This window comes from Lepidochelys kempii, chromosome 16 (genome assembly GCF_965140285.1).
Source record: "Lepidochelys kempii isolate rLepKem1 chromosome 16, rLepKem1.hap1, whole genome shotgun sequence".
NCBI classification, from domain to species: Eukaryota; Metazoa; Chordata; order Testudines; family Cheloniidae; genus Lepidochelys; species Lepidochelys kempii.
Window position 1 is genome coordinate 25,636,308 of NC_136395.1, and position 18,296 is coordinate 25,654,603.

The 18,296-nt window shown below is 44.1% G+C and overlaps 1 protein-coding gene across 7 annotated transcripts in view; it reads left to right on the top strand.

Moving 5' to 3' along the window:
- CRB2 (crumbs cell polarity complex component 2) overlaps window positions 1-17,623 on the top strand; it is a 143,690-nt gene extending 126,067 nt beyond the window's left edge. For 2 of the 7 annotated variants that reach the window (XM_073314524.2, XM_073314516.2), the window contains exons 8-13: window positions 854-1,416; window positions 3,317-3,482; window positions 4,221-5,088; window positions 7,274-7,390; window positions 8,528-8,654; window positions 12,677-14,177. In XM_073314524.2, the coding sequence (XP_073170625.2) occupies window positions 854-1,416; window positions 3,317-3,482; window positions 4,221-5,088; window positions 7,274-7,390; window positions 8,528-8,654; window positions 12,677-12,904 (2,069 nt within the window). In that variant the 3' untranslated portion in view covers window positions 12,905-14,177. Of the gene's footprint in view, window positions 1-853; window positions 1,417-3,316; window positions 3,483-4,220; window positions 5,089-7,273; window positions 7,391-8,527; window positions 8,655-12,676 lie in introns of all 7 variants that reach the window. The other 5 variants (XM_073314520.2, XM_073314517.2, XM_073314519.2 and 2 more) reach the window with 5 other exon arrangements.
- Window positions 17,624-18,296: the final 673 nt, after the last annotated feature.

An 18,296-nucleotide genomic window follows, 5' to 3' on the forward strand; every position in this document is an offset into this window, starting at 1 on the left:
TGCCAACTCCTCTGGTGATGAGCGATCTAGAGACCTCAAGTGACACTGGCCTTGGAAGCAACAGCAATTTCTGCTCGACCAGGGTCGGAACTGAAATTGAACCCTCTGTAAATAGACTTTCTATCAAATCCTCTTTATGTTGTGACTAAACAGAGCTGGCCCCTGCTAGAATGATTGTCAGTTACGTGGTGTAAATATCATTGCAGCCAGAGCCAGATGCCCTGACCACCTCTTTGCACCAGATCATAGCACATTGCAGAAGGGCAGTGAAGCCTTTTCACTAGGAAAAACTGTTACTTGCCCATCTCAAGTTCCGGGTGAAAAGGAACATGTATTTGTAGATAAAATGCTCAGTGCTAAAGGTAACTGTTTTGTTGGAAATCTGAGCTGAGATTATTCCTGATGCATTTTCACAGTCTTGCAGGGCTTGGATTAATACTGTTGTCAGTTTCTGGTTTCACTCCCATTCTCTAAATGTAGCAAGTACAAAAACTCCTGTAAAGTTGTGGGGGCTGGGAACTTTAAAAGCAGCTTTGTAGATTAAAATTTCCCAAATTAATGTGCTGTGTGTCAGGGGCCATGATACATGCTCTCTTCCTTGGTGTGCCATGTATGTATGAGTTACTGTCCCGAGGCAGGAGAGACACTCACCTGCTTTCTGTGAATATTTCATACCATAAGCTTTTGGCACTTGCCTTTCCCAGAGTCTCTAGGAACGGGGTCCAGTCCTGTGATACACAGTGGAAAGCAAGTTTGAAAGAGAAGTCATGCAAGGGTTGGAGCTCAAAACATCCCCAAGCCACCTGCATTGCCCTGCCTTACAGAACTGATGTGTCTTTCCTTTCCCTTCCAGAGTACCCAGCAGGAACGTTTGGCTTGGAGAATTCCTCCAGCTTTGCTTCCTTCACAATTGCTGATAATCTTGGTGCAAACTTCAATGTTTCCTTTTTTATCCGTACTCTGAAGCCAAGTGGCCTAGTGCTGCAAATCAGCAATGGGACTGACCCCTGCCTCACTGTGTACCTGAAGAATGGCCAGCTCCGGATAGCAACACCATATGCAAATGCTGTGACTTTCTCAGAAAACCTGGCTGATGGGAGAAGATATATGGTAACTCTCACCTTCCAAGGAGGAAGAGTTCATGTCAGCCATTCAGACAGAGATGTGGAGCTAGGGCAGCTGGCAGTGATGCCTCTTGTAGCTGGTTTTCAGATGTCTGTTGGTGGACTTCCTCACCAAGACCATTTGAGCACATGGGGAGGATATTTTAAAGGGTGTCTTCAAGATGTCCAGCTCAACAACCACCGAATGGAGTTCTTTCCTGCTCAGGCTGAGAACTACAGTCTGCCACAAAAGGTGTACGTGGTACAAACCACTAACCTCGCACCGGGCTGCATCTCTGATGACACCTGCAAGGTAGGGACTCTCACTGCTTTCTGCATATGTGCATGGTTGTTTATTACAAGCAAGCCTCTGTGGCTATACAGCAGTTTGGCTGTTTCACTGGTGTGATTTCAGGAAAAACGCGAGTGTTTAACTGTTGAAGGAGAAGCGCAAAGCCCGCAAACATTCCACATCCAATCCATCTCCTTCACATACTTCTACCCACCACTCCCTCCAGAGCTGACATCCACACCCAATGCATACAACAGTCCAAAACCACCTCCATCCTGCAAACACACTGAGCAGTCCACCTCTTCTTTATCCCCATGCCCGATCTATGCACCCCAAACAACACAACTCTACCAACACACACCCTATCCTTTAACCTTCTCAACCCTCCACCCTCCAAATACGCTCTCACCTCTGGCCCACAGTGCTCCATCTCTTTAACAATAATTGAGTCTCTCAGTACCATTGGGGGGGTCAGGATGTGTCTGATGGGGGACTCTCTCTCCTTCCTGCTGTATGTGAAGGGTGCTAGGCTGTGCTCCCGCTGCTGCCTCTCCCAACTCTGCCTGCATTCACTGCACCTGTTGCAGGAAGCTGTTGCCACCTCTTGCTGCTCTGCTTCTGCTGGTGGGAGTGTCACCCTGGAAACAGCTGCTTGTGTTGTTTTCAGGGACTTTTGCAACTTGCCTCCTATGTTTCTCACACTTCCTTCTGCGCCTCACAGTTTTGTTTTCACCTGCACCTGTGAACTCCAGCGAAGTGATTTTAGTTGGTTATAATTAGCCACTCTTCACACAGCACTTTGGAAAGGGAATGCGCTATATAGGTGCTAAGGGTTATTATGATGATGTGCTGTGTTCAGATGCCAGTGAACATCAATGCTTCAATTAAAGGAGTTTTAATGGAACCTGCAGGGATTGGCACCTTCTCTATTTGCTTTAAATGACTTAGAATTGGCCTTTAGCTCGTGATGACTATTCTCAACTGCATGTAATTAATCAGCAATTACCTAGCACCATGAGGTTTCTTGATCCACCAATAGCCAGTGTTTCCTTGCAATCTTCATGCTATCAAAGGACTGGGCAGCAAAGGAGAGGCTGTGTCAGAAGAGAAGGCCCTAATTTCCTATGAGAGGTGTAGTATGGAACATGTCTTGCCTCTGTTTGTTTGTGATCTGTAACCATGAGTTCATCCAGGTCCTACTCCATGACGCTTTTCTCATCTCTGCGCCTTAGTGCATTTATTTCACAGGGTGACTTATTAAAACCAAGAACTGTGAGTTTTTGTAGGAGTTAGGCTATAGAGAGCTACACAGCTGTTTGCTTTGATTTGAACACACAAAGACCAAATTAAAAAAAGATGTTAATTCAAAGGTGGTAGGCTCTGGTAGGTAATCAACAGCGTAGCCCATAACAAAACAAGAACAGTAGATTAGAGCTGATTTTCCCCTGCCCGCCAATAACTAAACATAATCTCCTTGTATCAGATCCCACAGAGACCCAATGTCCCCCCAAAGCACAACATACTCCAAACACCTGCTCAAGTAGATGAAATTTGCAGCATCACCTGAAGGTCAGCAAATACAGACTGTTTTGCATCAAGGGAAGGAGTGAATTCTAAAGTTAGGAGGTCCCCACGGGGGCCAGCAGCTCTCTTATAAACTGAGGAAACTCATTTTTGAGTTATCACAGCTGCAGCAGGGTCTGGGGGGAGAGGAAAGATCCCAGCTAGGTGTTGGTTTCAGAGGATATTTCTGTTGTCTCCAGCTCATTGTTCTTATCAGCATTACTGCAATATCTCCCCTCCCCAATTCAAACACCATTAATGCAAGTCTTGAACGTCACATTTCCCTCCACCGAACTCCATTTCTTTTATCCAAAGATGAACCATCCTCTTCCTAAATATGTGCTCTCCTGTTTTTCAGTCTGGACCATGTCGCAATGGTGGCACATGCACTATCACCTGGAATGACTTCAGTTGCAGCTGTCCAGCAAATTTCACTGGGAAAACCTGTGAGGAGAGAGTCTGGTGTGCAAGTGACCCTTGTCCCACAGCCACTTCCTGCGTGGATGTTCCAGCAGGATATGTATGTAAGTGCTGCCCTCCTCATTATGTGCAGGAAAAGGCTTTATAGCTGGCTGTCTTCAATTAGTCAGTATTTCCAGTTATCACAGTTGCCATAACTGCCATAGGCACTTGGAAAACTAAAGGAATGCAGAGAGAGGAGCTCAGCTCAGCAAACTAAGAATGCAGCATGCCGTGTGCTGTCTCAGGTCTGTGCTCCAGACGGATTTGTCACCTAGAATGTAATAGTGAAGAAAGAGCGCTTAAGCATTTTCTTTTTGCTACTTTAACTTTCACCCTCTTAGGGAAGAGAGACAATTGTCCATTTCTGGCACTGATTACAACGATGCTAAGGTGCAATCAGTGTAAGGATCAGCCCTTTTCACTTAATGTTCTGCCAATTCCAGAACCTCAGGTTATTTCGTAGAGCAGGACTCTTACCCTTGTGTATGACAGCAGCTTCTGAGTCAGCTAGGAGATAACCACAGCAGCAAGACGGAGAAGGCCAGTTAGATCATCTTGGCCTCATGAGAGATTTCCTAGACAGGAAGCCAATCATAGCTAAGAGCTTTAATGTCACCAGCTGCTAAGGCTTTAAAATATAGGATGAGATGCAAACCCCACCTCTTCACAGAGCTTCCCAGGATACTAATGGAACAGAGTCTTCCAGGAGTTTGCCACGTGGCTCTTATCAAATGTGACACTTAATGTCCCTCAAATCCCTATGGCTGTCTATCTTCTAATTTCAGGTCTTCTAATTTCAGGTCTGGCTAATGCAACATTTCATGGCAATGCTGCCATTGAATTCACCACCAATGCTTCAGTCACCAGAGCTCTCAACAGCCTCCACCTAGACTTCAAAACCAGGGACGAAGATGCCATTTTGCTTTGGGCTACTGAAGAGGTGGACTCCCTGCAAATTGCCATTCAGAACTCCACTCTGCTTGTGGATATTAGAAGTGGGAACAGCATTGAGGGGGTCAGTTTCCTGAGTCAGACACCCGTTGCGGATGGCTCCTGGCACAGGGTCACTCTGTCTATGGAAGAGCCGTCTGCACTGTCTTCACGGTGGCTAGTTCATTTGGATGCTTCTGTGAACATGACTCTCCAGGGGAATGCTGGGAACCTGGACTTCTTAAAGAACAATGTGCTGGTTGTACTAGCTGAGAACTTCACAGGCTGCCTTGGCCATGTGAACATAGGGGGAGTATATCTGCCATTCACTGGCGCGCTCTCCTACCCTCAGACAGAGCAGTTTCGGCAGTCTAACAGGGGGCACGTCCAGCTGGGCTGCATTGGGGCTGATGTGTGTGCTTCAAGCCCTTGCCTCAATGCGGGCACTTGTGAGGATTTGTTTAACTCCTTCCGGTGTGCCTGCATTGCCGGATGGGAGGGGCCTCTGTGCGAGTCTAACATAGATGACTGCAAGTCCAGCCCGTGCATCCATGGGGACTGCGTGGACTCAGTGGCAGATTTTCAGTGTGACTGTTTCCGGGGATACATTGGGAAGAAGTGTAACATCAATGTGGACGATTGCATACGACACCAGTGCTTAAATGGAGGGACCTGTGTCGATGGGGTTTACAGCTACTCCTGCGAGTGCCCAGCTCAGTACTCAGGACCTCGCTGCGAGTAGGTACCCTTCTTGGTTTACTGGGGATAAAGTAGCATCCAGGTGTCTTGGATTTTACCTTATCAAGATGTTGAAAAAATATTCTGGTGCTGAAAGGTCAATGATGAGTGAGACGTACTGTCAGTCTGTGACCAGCAGGTGTCTAGAAGGCTTGGCATATTTTGCGTACTGTGACCCTGATCCCGTAAGGTGCTTATTGCCATTTGGAAGGTGCTGGGCAACCTCCAATTCTGTTGAAGGCTGCTCAGCACCTTGGAACAAGAAGGGCCATTCTTCAATAGTGACATCTACACGATAAATTGCAGAACCACATGGTAAAGTGCATTTATTGTGCATGTCTTGCCACCTCACCTACATTCTATCCACAAATCCATCTCCTGCAGGACTTATTCAAGCATTCCAAACCTCTGAGCAGATTCAGACAGTTGCCTTTAAAGTAAACAAACAAGAACAGCCTGCTAGAGAGAGGTTTCCTTCCTTCCTCAAAAAATAACTCACCTTCTCAGCCCTCCAGTTCCACAATTCCGAGGCTCAGGACAGGAAGTATTCAATGATGCACCATGGACAGGTTCTAGAATCATAGAAATGTAGGAGTGGAATGGACCTTGAGAGGTCACCAAGTTCAGCCACCTGTGCGAGGCAGGACCAAGTAAATCTCGATGATCCCTGCTGGGTATTTGTTCAACCTGTTCTTAACAATCTCCCATGAAGGGAATTCCACAACCTCTCTTAGAGGCCTATACCAGAGCTTAACTACCCTTATAGATAGAAAGTTTTCCCTCATATCTAACCTAAATCTCCTTTGCTGCAGATTAAGCCCATCACCACTTGTCCTGCTTTCAGTGGTCGTGGACAACAGTTGGTCACTGTCCTGGTTATAACAGCTCTTAACACATTTGATGACTGTTATTGAGTCCACCCTCGGTATTCTTTTCTCAAGACTAAATGTGTCCAGTTTTTTTTAACCTTTCCTCTGGACTCTTCAATGTGTCTGCATCTTTCCTAAAGTGTGGTGCTCAGAACTGGATGCAGTACTCCAGATCTCACCGTAGCCGAATAGAGCTGGACAATTGTCTCCTCTTACAACACTCCTGTTAATACAGCCCAAACGATGTTAGCCTTTTTTGCAAGCTCCTCACATTGCTGACTCTTATTCAATTTGTGACTCAATATAGCACCCAGTAGATAGGGGGTGTGTGTGTGTGTGTATCTATCCCCCTGTATTGAACAGGATCCCATTCCTTGAAACACATAAGCCTCTCCAGTAATGACAATGAACTTCAGATCAATCCATTAGAAAGAACATGGGACTTACTTATGCATGGCTTTTGGTGACTGTAATGGAATTGTCCCTGAGGAGAGTGTGGTGGAGCATTGTTTTTCTGTATTTTGCTTTTTAATTGATGACTCAAGCATCTCAGGCATTTGAGGAACTCCCAGGGCCTTTGATTCATAATGTGAGCCTGCCATCTGAGCCTGTAGCATGAGTGGCAGCAGGGTTGAGAGCTGCACTTTTGGAGCAGATAGCAAATGTTGTTGTTAGTTTAGATAGACTCCAGCATTTTTTAGAAGTGAAAGAATGTTTCTAATGAACAAAAGAACTAGGAAACAATGTGTTATGTAGACAGGATACTAGAGCACTGAGACTTGATAAACAAATACACAATTGAACTTTATTGATCACATCTACACTAGGACTCCTAAAAATGTCACTCCATTACTATTGCAGCATCACTGGGAGTAGTACAGTGGGCATGCAAGTGAAGACAGTTTGCCAGCATTTTAACCACTCTGTCTTCCAGTCCTTCTGTGAAGAGGAGGGGTTGGTCAATGTGGTAGTGGTGCCCTGTATCCACTTGCGCTCCTAACATTGCCATGACGAGTACAGCTGCATCAGCGTTAGCAAGATTGGGAAGTTTTAGGGGGAAAATCCTAATGCTGACATAACCTAGGAGAATTTGCATAGCACTGCAAAAATCCTATTCCGGCATTCTCTGGGCTGAGTGTAAAACCATGGATGGGCTCTCAGAGGCTTGTCTTATCTGTGGTTGTTCCAAACTGCTGGTCAGGAATATCTCTTGCCTACTACTCCAGTGTGCTATTCCTCCTTTCCCTCAGTAATAGCTGACATTCCTGCTCCTATGAATAGGACAGTTTTAATGTGTGTGGTTGTGGTTTTGCCAGATGGCCGTTCCCACCTCAACAGTGCGGCAAAAACTTCACCTGTCTGAATGGAGGCAAATGTACCAGTGGGACATGGGGAGCCAACTGCACCTGCAAGCCGGGCTTCACCGGAAGGAAGTAAGAAGTGCCGTTCCCTGATGCTGCCTGCAATTGCAGATGATACTAGTGCCAAAGTATCACATTTCCCACAGTGGAGACTGTTGGAGCAGGCTGGCAAATACTTTTCATCGCAGTTATTTGTCCCCCCACACTATTGAAATGATTACGCCTAAATTTTCACCCAGCCATGCTGTGGAAGAGGCAGTCCTGAGGCATGGCAATGGTATTGAGCATCCTCCCAGAATGTGTGCTCTTCCTTCATTTTTGAAATGTCTGTGTTTTGCATGCCATAGTTAGAGCCAGCACATGTAGTGATAACAATGGTGATGTAAATTCAGGTGAATAGTGATACTGACTGCTGTGTTAGAGAGGGAAACCCAGCATGGGCCACCCAACTACAGGGAATTGCCTCAAACCCAAAGATCACCATTTCGCAACAGAAACTGCAAACATTTGTTTACATTTGTCCATCCTCTGCTCTTTCAAACGCTGACCTTGATGGCCACTCGCCTCGCTGGAGTTCAGTACCTAACCCAAATTGCTCCGCTGGCTTTTTCTCAGCCGGAGATAGTGGAAGGAAATGAGTGTGAATGGGTGAATTTTTCAAACTATTGTGCCTTTTGGAAGTAATTACTGCAAGGTCCTAAAGGCCAGTGGTTCTCAACTAGGGGTACGTATACCCCAGGGGATACGCAGAGGTCTTCCACGGGATACATCAACTCATCTAGATATTTGCCTAGTTTTACAACAGGCTACATGAAAGGCACTAGTGAAGTCAGTACAAACTAAAATTTCATACAGACAATGACTTGTTTATACTGCTCTATGTACTATATCAGTGTTTCTCAACCAGGGGAAAGTGATTTATTTTTATAATTATAAGGTAAAAATGAGAAAATAAGCCATTTGTCAGTAACAGAGTGTCTGTGACACTTTTTCGTATTTTTATTTCTGAGTTTGTGAGCTAGTAGTTTTTAAGTGAGGTGAAACTTGGGGTACACAAGACGAATCAGACTCCTGAAAGGGGTACCAGTAGTCTGGAAAGATTGAGAACCACTGCAATAGAGGCTTTGACACCAAAGGACAATTCTGTAGGATCAAAGTGTGTCCTGGAGCACATTATTTTAGTTAATTCTAATACCTTTCCCCCTCCAGATGTCAAATTAACATCAATGAGTGTGATCCAAACCCATGCCAGAATGGAGGGACATGCCAGGACTCTGTGAACAAGTACGAGTGTGTATGCAGTGCCAGCTACACCGGAGAGCGCTGTGATGTTGATGTAAGCAGGTCCTTTCCCCCTCTTGTTAGCGTCAGGTCTGCTCTCTCCTTCTATGCTAGCTGCTTAGGTTGTGAGGAGTGAGCAGGAGAGGCAGTTTGGCCAATACGAGGCAGGCTGAGCCTGCTGATTTTGGGGTATCAGTGGAATATCCTTCATTCCTTGACACATTTCATATTCCTACATGAATCTGGCTAAGGGAATTTCAACCAACACAGAGAGCAGGCTGGAGAGGAAAGTGCACTGTTTGGCAACACTGTAGCATGAATATTACACTTGGGGGGGAGGAGGGTTCTAGATTTCCAGTATTTTAAATAAATGTAGCAGATACTTTTCTGAGTGTGTACTGGCTTATCTGGACACTGTGGCTGTTGTCTGTTAGCTTCTCCTCAGGTTGCACCAATCTCTGGGCGACAACCAGAAACACTGCCATTGGGCCCAATGTGGGGAGGGAACAAGGAAACCAAATTACATCTAAAGTAAAATGGAGCTAGACAGTAGCCAAGCTGATTTGTGTAAATCCTCAAGTCTGTTGCCACTTTAACATATTGGATTCTTTGTCCTATTCCAAAATCCAATTCAGTTTGCTCCAGAGTAGGTGATAAGTAGGAAAAGACTTGAAATGGAAAATTACTGCCATCTCCATTGAAACCAACTAAATTCCAGGAAAGCCAAACATGTTGGATTCAAAGGAAAAACGAACTCCATTCTTTGATTTGGTATATTCTAGCTGGACCCTAGCGATTGAAAAGGGATTTTAGCAAAGCCATTCAGTAGTAGCTGGCTGCTTATTCAAAAGTTATCCCCATGCCCCATGGAAAAAGCATCTTAATCAGTTGGATTATAGGGTGTGACAGGTGCATCCAGTCCAAAGGACAAGGCATTGTTATCAGCTGAATGTCTCTGGTACGATTATCAGTGGTGCAATGATTGACAATAATGAAATGTTATCCATTTCAGTAGTAAGGGTACTTAAGTTGCCACCCTCCTGGAAAATTCTGTGCTAAAATAGAATACAGGGCAACTTCCTACATGGTATTCCTACCACCATCTCGTGCTCCCTCGCACTAAACTGTTTTCTGGAGACTGGAATTTCAGTTGGCATTTTAACATATGTGAATGGGATAAAAAGCAGCCACTTCCCCTCCTAAGCTCAGTTGCTAGGTTGAGCTGTATGTGCCTGGAGTCTGGAAGAAGGCATTAGATAAAATCAAAGGTACATGTGATTAAAAAAAATACCATGCTACCTACTGGAGCCAATCCTCTTCCTAAACCATTAGAGATTGTCCATCACACTATCCTCATTAAGCCTTGGGGTTTCTACCTAAGCAAGCAACGGATGGGAGAGCAGGGCTAGAATCTTCCTTTAACAAGCTGCTAGGAAGGCAGACTCATGCTTTTTTGTGTTCTGAAGCCATTTGCATGGGTAGGTAGTTTGTCTGGTAACTTGGGAATGTACTAACCCACAATGCATGGAAAGCTGTCTAGTGAATACTGCATGTGCGCCAGGGCAGAGTTCACTGCTGTTGCTGTTCGTTATTTAGGGAAAATATAATGCCATGATGAAGCCACTTTTACCTTTCCAATTTGCATTCATAAACCCGCAGCAGATACCCCAAGACCTCCACTTCTGTCACAGGACACTTCTTGTGGATTTCCTGTATTACTTTTTGCTCTCATTTCCCTGTAATGATTTTCCTCTTCTACCCTGTGTTCAGTGTCTATGAACTCCTAGTATTTTTTTGGGGGTGGTAGTGGTGGGGTCTGGATAAGGGGACGGAAGTATGCTGTGCATTTCCTCCAAATGGTATGAGATCTGTTCTCAAGCTAAAGCGCACACAACAGAAACCATCAGTAACATTACTACAGACCGGCCAGGAGACCTTTAAATGAGTAGGCTCCAGCACCAGGTCTGCATTCTTCAGCTGGAGGCGCATGTATGTAGGGCCAATGTGTGACTAATCTGCATGCTGTACTAAGTTAGGCATAACTTCAAATTACATAGGAGAATGCTGTAGGAAGTTGTTTATTTAAAGGGAAAACATCAACTGGAAATTTAGTAAATTAAAAACAGATTCAAAAGTACATCCAGGTCCCATACGTGCCCCCAAACCCTCCTGCCGCAAATTGTGGTTTTACAAATGTTTTATTGTCCCATGTTGCTGTGTGACAGAGCCACACAAAACACAGACACGGACTGTATCCAAGTACTGCCAATGCATTATGGAATTACAGATGCTACTTGTAACAATTACTAGGTAACATTTTTAGGCTAATTCTCCCTTTAAATACAAACTTTCTTTAATGAGGCAACTTTCAAGATCCTACACCGTGTTTGCACATTAGTCTCTCTCAGGGCACCTCTAATCCTAAAGGAGCCAAAGGAATGAACATATTAATGCATTAACTTCTTCCAGGAACCTCATCTTGCCTTTTAAATCTTTCATCCACTTACTGACCTAGCCCAACCCTGCTTAGCTTGTGAAAGCTGATGAGACCAGAGCATGAAGTGGGTGCTGCTGAATTCATACCTTTTGCTAGTCCCCCCCGCCAGGGTTAAAACATGAATCCAGCTGCCCCAGTTTTAGTGCCTGACTAGGTTTGTTCTGAGCTGGTATTTCTTAAAGCTGGAGCCTGTACTGTTTTTAATAAATAAAATTCCTATGTAATTGGCTGGACAATTGCACGTTAGTAACACACAAGCTTCAGGGTATCCAGTTGTAGGGATTTAGAGCCCAGAACTCACTACTGAACTATTTTAAAATGTCTTGTTCCTTATAAGCCTCCTCAGGTCCTCTAGTTAGTCAGATAGCTATGCTCGTTCTGTGCTGCTTTGGTACCACACAGCCTTTTCTCTGGCTGTCAGATGTATTAACTGCTAAGCCTGCAAACATCTGTTTTTAGTAAAGTTTATGTTAATCTGATGTCCCAAACACAGTTCTGCAAGTATGCTCTGAAACAAGGGCCTGTGCATTTAATCTTGCTGCAGATGAAGGTTTGATAGCCAAATAATTTCTTCAACCCCTTAGCAGAGACGACATTAAACAAACCATCCCTCGCTATGGTAGGGAGAGTTCTAGATTTACTGGGGGATTGCATTACCCTAGATTTTCTTGTCAGTTTTTGAAAACTTTTTCCAATTTTTGATACCTTGCTAGTAACACCCACCAACTTGTTATATTTTAGTCTGACAAGTATGTTAATGAGTTTTCTTACAGTACAAGATTCCTAGTGCAGCCTCTGATTGCATAGGCCTCTGCATCTCAATGGATGGGTCCTGCTGTGAAAATCCACAAATAAGATAAAAGACCATGTTAGTGAAGAATACAGAGCATGTGCCCTTATTTGGACCATTCCACCCTTCCTAACACTGACTTCTGAAGGGCTGAGCAGACTGCATCTGCTGGTGTTTTTTTTTTTTTTTTTTTTTTAACAGTTTTGTTGCTGGGGTACAGGGCAGTTAGCTTCCCAGCATTAATGAGTTCCTGCTCTTCGCTTCCTTGGGATAATTCTGTCCTTGTGACCCTGCCTGAATTATCATAATGCTGTTAACGATCCCATTGGTGATGCATGCTTGATAACATTCTCTGTATTACATAGATTAAGTGTCACCCTTCCTGAAGACCGGAAATGCAGGACCAAAGTTCTTTAATGCACACAGGCTTGAGGGTTGGCCCTAATGTGAGTGGTTAAGGTAAAAAATACAGAGGTCAATGCTGGCTGTTTTTTGTTTAGACAAACATTACGCTATGTGAATTTTTATTTCAATTTAAATCTGGCTTGATGGAGAGATTTAAGCTTGAAGCTAACCCAGACTTTTCTCTCCGCAGCGGCCCTCCCAAGCTCTGTGCTTCTTACTTTCATTTGGGTTGCAGTTTTCGTCCTTTGTTGGCTAGTCTCAGTTTATGCTTTAGCCCAGTCTGGGCTCCTTGATCCCTCCCTTGACTCCTGGAGCACAAGTAAGCTACATGCGAGTCCTTGTAACTGCTGGGGTCTCATTGTTTCTCCATTAATTTCTTTTGCAGAAAGGGACTCCAGGTGCTTTCTTCCCATTCCCATTAATTGAAGTAGCTGCCCCTGTAGCCTGTGGCTGTTTGCTGCTACTTATTATTGGTCTCATATTCATGATTCTCACTGCACGGAAGAGGCGCCAATCGGAGGGAACCTACAGCCCAAGCCAGCAAGAGGTGGCAGGAGCTCGCTTGGAGATGGACAGTGTCCTAAAGGTGCCACCGGAAGAGCGTTTAATATAGGCAGCACCTTGGCAAGGAGATGCACCTGCAAGGTCTGTTTTGACCTTGAGATTTTTCCAGCACTTGTGGCAACAGACCCTCCTCTAGCTCAGTTCCTTCAAGGCATTGGTGGTGACCTGGACTTACACATACACAGCAGATTGTTTAAACAGGGGCAGTTCCAGCACATTACATGTTAATCAAGTCAACTACACACTGCTGGTCTCTGGCTCAAAATAAAACCCTTGACCTGCTTCCTTTCATGCCTCCACTAGACTCCTATTGAGACAGGAGCTCTCTGAGATGATGTAGGTGTTTGCACCTGCTAAGAGATGTCCCATGCCCCATTCCACCACTTGTACAGCAGTCACACTGTTAAAGACTGCTGCAAAAGGAAAAATTAATTAGACACGAAAACTGCTGCAGGTGGGGAAGCTTTTCCTTGAGTTGCAAAGCAAACTATCTACTTTAATGTTAAATACTGAGTCAAAATGTATAGAGGATATGATCGTTTTGTGTGTTAGTTTAACTCTCCAAAAATTCAAACGGACTTGCAGCCCTATTGGGCTGAGGGGTACGAGTGTTTCCAAAACTGTTTTCACAATGTAGTCTTTAACAGCAACAGCAGCTGTGAACTCTTGCCTCCTGATAGACACAACATTTGAAGGAACTGTCAGGAACTACTGAAGTCATTGTACAATCAACACATTTTATAAAGTAACCTCTGTTTGGGATAGAACGTTAGACATTCCCATGGGTACCGCCCCGGAAGTGTGTAATAATAACCTTGTTTCAGAGGGGGTGGACTGAGATACCTACAATGCTTGTGCTAGTTCAGTGCCTATTGCCAAATGTTTGTTCTTTGTTCTCTGAGACCGAGGGATGGGGACAGTATCACCTAACAGACAAATAGGCAAATACCAACTGCATTGCTTCCCCCTAAGTACATGGTTTTCACCTCTATGAACTAGAGGCTTTGAGCCGCAACCACTGCACCAAACAGTTTTCATCTCCACTAAGAATTGATGAAATGGCCTGGAAATTCTCATGCTAAAACGCAGTAAAAATTAGTAAAACTGCAATAAAAGGAAGTGGTGGTGGAGGGAGGGGCTAGACTGGGCTGGTGGTGGCTTTGATTGTTCATGAAATATACAACTTTTTCTACTCAAGCACTCTGTGAGTAAAGTCAGTAACGCCGTGTTCCACCACAGCAGCCAGCATGGGCGCATCTTAGCAACTCCTCGTTTGTGGGAGCAGTCGGGGCTGCAGGGGCTATCCTGCTCCTTGCACTTGTTGCAGCCTCTGCGATTGCCATGAAGAAAAGGAGAGCGACTCAGGGAACATACAGTCCCAGCCGCCAGGAGAAAGACGGGGCACGAGTCGAGCTGTGGAACGTGATCAAGCTGCCGCCAACAGAGAGGCTGATATGAGCACTAGGTATGATCAGGGGCTGCAGTTTTCAGCCATTACGGTTGCTAGAATGCCACAGTTCTGTCTGTATATGTTAAAGTCGGAGATGCTCTTTGTGGGGCAATGCCATTCACCACTTGGTTTCTCTACAGGATGGGGGCAGCTGCCCATTCACTGTTGACTGGCACTAATGAACCTTGTTTTGGGCTTTGTTATTGCAGCATAACCCTGGTGAAAACAGCTCAGCCAGAAAGGGTGGGGGAACAAAGGAAAGCTTTTAAGGGCAGTTACTGCTTGAGCTGTTTGTATACAAAAACGTTACACAGCCTACGCTGATTAGGAAAAGAGAGGGGGCAGAGCCCACCTGTACAATATCCCTCATCCTTCCTCTCCCTTTGGTTCAAGTCAGCAGTACTTCTCACTGCCATGAAATCAGCACAAACATTATGTTGCCCATTAGTAGTTGGCAAACAGCAGAAAGAAGACAGTTCAGGGAGGCCTAGTTAACAGAGTAAGCATTTAATTTCTTCACTTAATGCAGAGTGCAACTCCAAGAAATCCACCAGTTCAGGGGGAAGGAATCCCCTCTCCCTACCCTGCAAGGACAGGGCGATTGACCACTTGTGGAAGACACTTTCCATAGCTCCATCCTTCCAGGGACTAGATTAGAATCGCCACTTACATTGAAGGAAAATTAAAATGTGTGTGTTTGTTAGACACCTGATTGTTTTACGACTAAACTGCTGGAATATTTTAAGTGCCTTGTTGAGAATGAATCACCAGTTACAGTATTAACTTTTTCAAACAGAATGTTTAGTTAGAGAAAAACGGATCACTTATTTGATCAGAATTTACAGTGAGGAGGGTCTTAGTGGCCCGGATACTGGGTTTTTAAAATTGTTTCATAGGTGTAGCATCTGCCACCTACACACAATCAGCTGGAGTAAAACTCCTGAAGTCCTGAGTAAGAAATATGGATTGGATTTAGTTTGTAGAAGTGCAGAGAGCAGCCCCACTAAGATTTCAGGGAGTTGTGTACTCGGGTGAAATTCACTGGTGTGCAGAGGGCCAGCACTTAACATAGCACAATGGGGTTTGCGGCTGGCCCTTTACACAGGGGTGAATTTCACCCCTTGTAAGAAATGTGTTGAACTACGCATTAAATATATAATTAAGTGTTCTACTGTTTTGTAAAATATTACACTGATTTTTCTCATCCTAATTTCCCTGAGAAGGACATACTATTTCCTGTGTGTCTCCATTCCACCTTTTTATAGCTGCCGCATGCAGTATTCCCTGACCACCACAGTGTGTCAGACACTATGCAAACACCTGCTACAGCACATGCCAACTGAGGTCTAAAATCATTAGCTTATCATCATAATTATTACAAAGACCAGTGAGCAATATTTTACAAAACAGTGTCTGCTCGTATCTACAGAGTACTCCTTAATAAGCAGAGGTGTGAATCCACACACACACACACACATCACAGCAGATTGCCTTTGGAAGGAAATCCTCTATACCATTCTGGTATTTGAAAGTATTATTCTATTTACAGTTGCTGTAAATAGTTCTGAAATTCTAATACAGGGAACAGGTCTAAAACTAGAGATTCAGCCAGTCCTCTTCAGGGCAAGTCCCTTTTGTGCAAATAAATGTTTGAATGAAGACCATTTATTTTGAAAACAACTTTCACTTGTAATGTGACATTTATCTGAATTTTTGCACATAGGATTATGATACAAAGTTGCCATTCCTCTAAGATTGACAGAGGAGAAGCAAGGGGTGACCATTCAAGGGTAGGGAGTTGTTAATATCTTTGCGGAAGAGATGATCTAAATCAGGGGTTCTCAAACTGGGAGTTGGTACCCCTAAGGGGCTCGTGAGCTGTCAGCCTCCACCCCAAACCCCGCTTTGCACATCCAGCATTTATAATAGTGTTAAATATATAAAAAGTGTTTTTAATTTATAAGGGGGGGGGATTGCACTCAGAGGCTTGCTATTTGAAAGGGGTCACTAGTACAAAAGTTTGAGAACCACTGATCTACATTTCAGTACATGTAGACTGCCACAGATTTATTATTTAGTATTAATCCTGATGTAATTTACCTTTAAACCCAGTGATCTGTTCTACCTGTTAGTTCTCCAATTGTTTTCTACTGAGGTTTAACTCAACACTGCTGCTTCCAGATCCTCTAGCAATAGGACACTGTCTGTGCTATCAACCCAGCTGCTGCAGGGAGACTGGATGAACTGCAGATTCTGAAACAGCGTTTGTGGCCAGCAGCATTTGAGCAATTGTGGGGGAAACAGGTCCTACAAGACAGGCACTACACAGCTGAGCTGGTTGCTGGGACTCTTTGGGAAAGGGGATGAATCCACCTCCCACTGTTCCTGCCTCAAGGCTGGATTAGCTTGCCATGTCCAGGAGACCCTTCTCACCAGAAGACAATGATAGTGGGCCTCTCTCCCTGGAAGTATAACCTTGATGAACTATGGCCAAAGCATTCCAGGGAGTGAGGTGGGACTGTGCCCTAGCCTTACCTCAGGAGGCTTTAGATAAAACCTTCATTTAGGTCCCAGGTGAAATGAGTTTGAGTTATCCCATGAAGGCACATCATAAATCCACAGCAGGTATATTTACGATTCTTGAATCCCCAGAAACCCAGACTAGAATAGGAAGAGGTTGCTGCACATCTGCATGCAGGTGCAGTTGGAAACTTGTACCTTTCTTCTTCAGTTGCACTTTGTAGTTTAAAAACATACGTTGTATAAATTCAAAAAACAAATGTAGCAACAAGCCCTAAAACCACTGCTATTCTGAGATAAGAAATGGATTCGTGTTACACAAAATGACTATTACAAAGCTACTGAACTATCCCTAAAGGTGATAAGAATCTATGAAACAAATAGTAGGGTAAGACAGGAGACCTAAAAACCAGCCTGAAGGTAAACTGAAAGCAAGAGGTGCATCTACATCCCTCTTCTCCTCTTAGGTAATCCCAATTTCTTTACAAGGTTATCAAAGCAGGTGTACTAGCCTGACTTCAAGTATTCCAAAACCACAACTAGTGAAAGGATACAAGACCATGACAAAGTATTTTTAACATTTCTGCTATTTAATTTATGGAGCATTTTTTCCACTGTGAATTTAATTTTCTTTTGATATTTAATTTTTGAATATATTTTTTCACAAACCAATTTGCTACAGATGATGTTCCTCAAAGACAGTTGATTTTTTTTGTAAATGTAAATTGCATAGATGTGTAAAGATTAGACTGTCTCTCAGATAAATTTATTTACAATAAAAGCTGGTTAAAAAATGCATCTGAGCATTGTCTCTGATAGTATCTTTAGCTGATAATGAACACAACTGGGGCTTGTAGGCATTACAATCATGCAAATAATAGACCATCAGCACAAACTTGGCTCATAGACTATATGGTAACTTACTTACAAGCTTAGATGTATCGTAATACAAGCTTTCAGTGGATGAAATGAGGGCAAACCGAATCACTGCTGGCTGAGGGACTTGCTCACCATTAATTAATTTTAATCCCTCTAGAAGAGGACACAGCCAGCCATGAAATCAGGAGAAAAGGTGAAATCTCCTACCAGCCTTTGAGGTCTTAATCAGGACAGATTTTAGTGACAGTCTCTCATGGAGTAGAAATGAGGGACACTATGTGGCAGAGGTGGGTGGCTTTGGGGGCGGAGTACAGAGGATGGCAGCTATAGGGGAGTATGCATGAAAGGATGGTTCTGCCCTGCCACCACTAGAATGTGTGGTTTTAGGGAGGCTGAGTGGTTAGACCCAGGAGCCTTCACTTCAAAGACCAATGGCCTGATTTTCAGAGAGAGCTGATCTCCACCTTTACTGTGCCTCTGTGAAATCTATATAAAAACATTATAAATACTTTCTGGCACACAGTTAACTCAACACAGTGGCTGTATCCCCTTGTACTGCTATCCCTTTCTCTGAGGGAGGTTAGTCTCCATG